Source organism: Pteropus vampyrus, unplaced genomic scaffold (genome assembly GCF_000151845.1).
Source record: "Pteropus vampyrus isolate Shadow unplaced genomic scaffold, Pvam_2.0 Scaffold126, whole genome shotgun sequence".
NCBI classification, from domain to species: Eukaryota; Metazoa; Chordata; class Mammalia; order Chiroptera; family Pteropodidae; genus Pteropus; species Pteropus vampyrus.
The window spans coordinates 5,073,946-5,076,276 of NW_011888907.1; the positions used below are offsets into that span (position 1 = coordinate 5,073,946).

Genomic DNA, 2,331 nt, shown 5'->3' on the forward strand with positions numbered 1-2,331 from the left:
CAATAATTTCACTTCTGGGTATATATCCAAGGGAAATGAAAACTGAATTTCAGAGAGATATATGCGCTCCTATGTTTATTGCAGCATCATTCACAATAGCTAAGATAGGAAAACAACCTAAATTCCCATCAACAGATGAATGGATAAAGAAGATACGATATATGTGTACAACGGAATATTATTTAGCCATGAGAAAGGAGGATCTCCTGCCACTTGCAACATGATAGACCTTAAGCACATTATGCTAAGTGAGATAAATGAGACAGAGAAAGACAGGTATTGTATGATATCGCTTATATGTGAAATCTAAAAAAGTCAAACTCGTAAAAAAAAACAGAATGGTGATTATCAGGGGATGGTGGTTGGGGGATAAGATTGATCTTGTTTAAGGATATAAACTTACAACAAGTAGTAAATGAGCCATAGAGATCTAACGTACGATATCATGAATATAGACAATAACATTGTACTATAGTCATCAAACTTGCTAAAAGACTAAAATTTAATTATCTCGATAATTAAGGTGAACAGAGGTGCTAAATATCACTACGACAGCAATCGTAAACATAATACATAAACATATCAGATTAATACACTGTATACCTTAAATTTACACAATGATATATGTCAAGTATACTCAGTTTAAAAATAGAATACTTGCATGAATAATAAAGAATTTATTTCTACCTTTAAAAAGAAAAAGGGAAAAGAAAAACTACCCCGAGTCCTAGCATTGGTTAGCATTAGTTTATTTCAAGAGGAACCGGATCTAAAACTTCTTCAAAGAGGCTTGGCAAAGTTTCCTGAAGACGCCCTTCAGATCTCGGTTTCGCAGGCTGTAGATGAAGGGGTTCAGCATGGGGGCCACAATTGCGTACATCACAGTAGCTGCCATGTCCATTTGGGTGGCATGTGCGGATGTGGGCTTGAAGTAGACACCAATGATAGTCCCATAGAAGAGACAGACCATGCAAAGGTGAGAGCCACAGGTGGAGAACGCTTTCCACTTTCCTTGGGCTGAAAGCACCTTCAACACAGCCATAGTGATAGGTGTGTAAGAGGCCATGATGCAGACAAAAGGGACCAGAATCACTGGGCTCCCAAGAACCAACACCAGCATCTTGTTGTCTTGTGTGTCAGAGCAGGAGATCAAGGCATTAAGGTCGCAGAAGAAGTGTGGGATCCTGTTGGTGCAAAAGGACAAGTGGGTCATCAGAACAGTGTGGATCATGGAGAGGAGGTTGGCTGAGATCCAGGGTACCACTATCAGTGAAGCACAACGAAGGCCACTCATGATTGTTGTGTAGTGCAGCAGGTGGCAGATGGCCAGGTGGCGGTCATAAGCCATAGCTGAGAGAAAGATGCTGTCAGTTGCCCCAAAGGTGATTAAGAAATACATCTGGGCCAGGCAAACGGAGGTGGAAACAGTGGTGCGCCCACACAGGTGATTCAGCAGCATCTTCAGGATGGTGGTAGATGTGAAGCAGATGTCAAGAAGAGACAAGTTACTGAGGAAGAAGTACATAGAGCTGTGGAGGTGAGGGTTCAAGACAATGGCCAAGATGGTGAGCAGGTTTGCCAGGCACCCAATCAGAAACAGGGTGCAGGACAGCCCGAAGAGTGCCTTTTGCTGCTGGGGATCCTCAGAGAGCCCGAGGAGGATGAATTCAGAGACCCAGGTCCAATTTTCCATATTTGGACAGTTCTAAAACCAGAAGCAAGAGCATTAACAGTGGGTGGACTCCTGGAGAGGAAATGGGTCACTTCATTGCTGTCCTTCCCACCCAGCTTTCTAAGTGGATCTTATTTAACCTCTCTGTGCCTCAGTTTCCTCATATGTTTCACAGTATTAATAATAATTCTCACCTCTTAGGATTGTTATAAAAATTAAGTGAGGAAAATATGTGTAAGAGGCTTCGTTTCAAGTAATATGGATGATTATTTTTATTAATGGGAACTCTCAGTGATGCTATCAAAATAGTGAGATGTTAATCAGCTTGATTGTGGTGATGATTTCACAGTATATCAAAACATCAAATTGTACACCTAATTATATACTATTTTTATCAGTCAATTATACCTCAAAAAATACCAGGGAAATAAATAAAACTACAATAAACTGCCTAAATATTGTCAGGATATGTTTTAAAAAATGAAAATAAAGAATAGATTGATTAAAGGCATCAACTATGAAGCCAGACAGCCTGGGTTTAAATCCCAGCTCTGTCACTTACTGGCTGTGTGACATTAGGCAAATTACTTAACATCTCTGTGCCTTAGCTTTCCCATTTGTAAAATGAGGATAATAATAGTACCTGCCCCATAGAGTTG

The 2,331-nt window shown here is 40.2% G+C and overlaps 1 protein-coding gene across 1 annotated transcript; it reads right to left on the minus strand.

Annotated features, from left to right (window-relative positions):
* Positions 1-769: 769 nt before the first annotated feature.
* On the minus strand, positions 770-1,693 carry LOC105296686 (olfactory receptor 1361-like). Its single transcript, XM_011366928.1, has one exon. The coding sequence runs from the start codon at positions 1,691-1,693 to the stop codon at positions 770-772; it is 924 nt and encodes a 307-aa protein (XP_011365230.1).
* Positions 1,694-2,331: the final 638 nt, after the last annotated feature.

Coding starts and splice junctions, on each gene's coding strand:
- LOC105296686 (XM_011366928.1), bottom strand. CDS start 1,693: ATGGAAAATTGGACCTGGGTCTCTGAATTCATCCTCCTCGGGCTCTCT.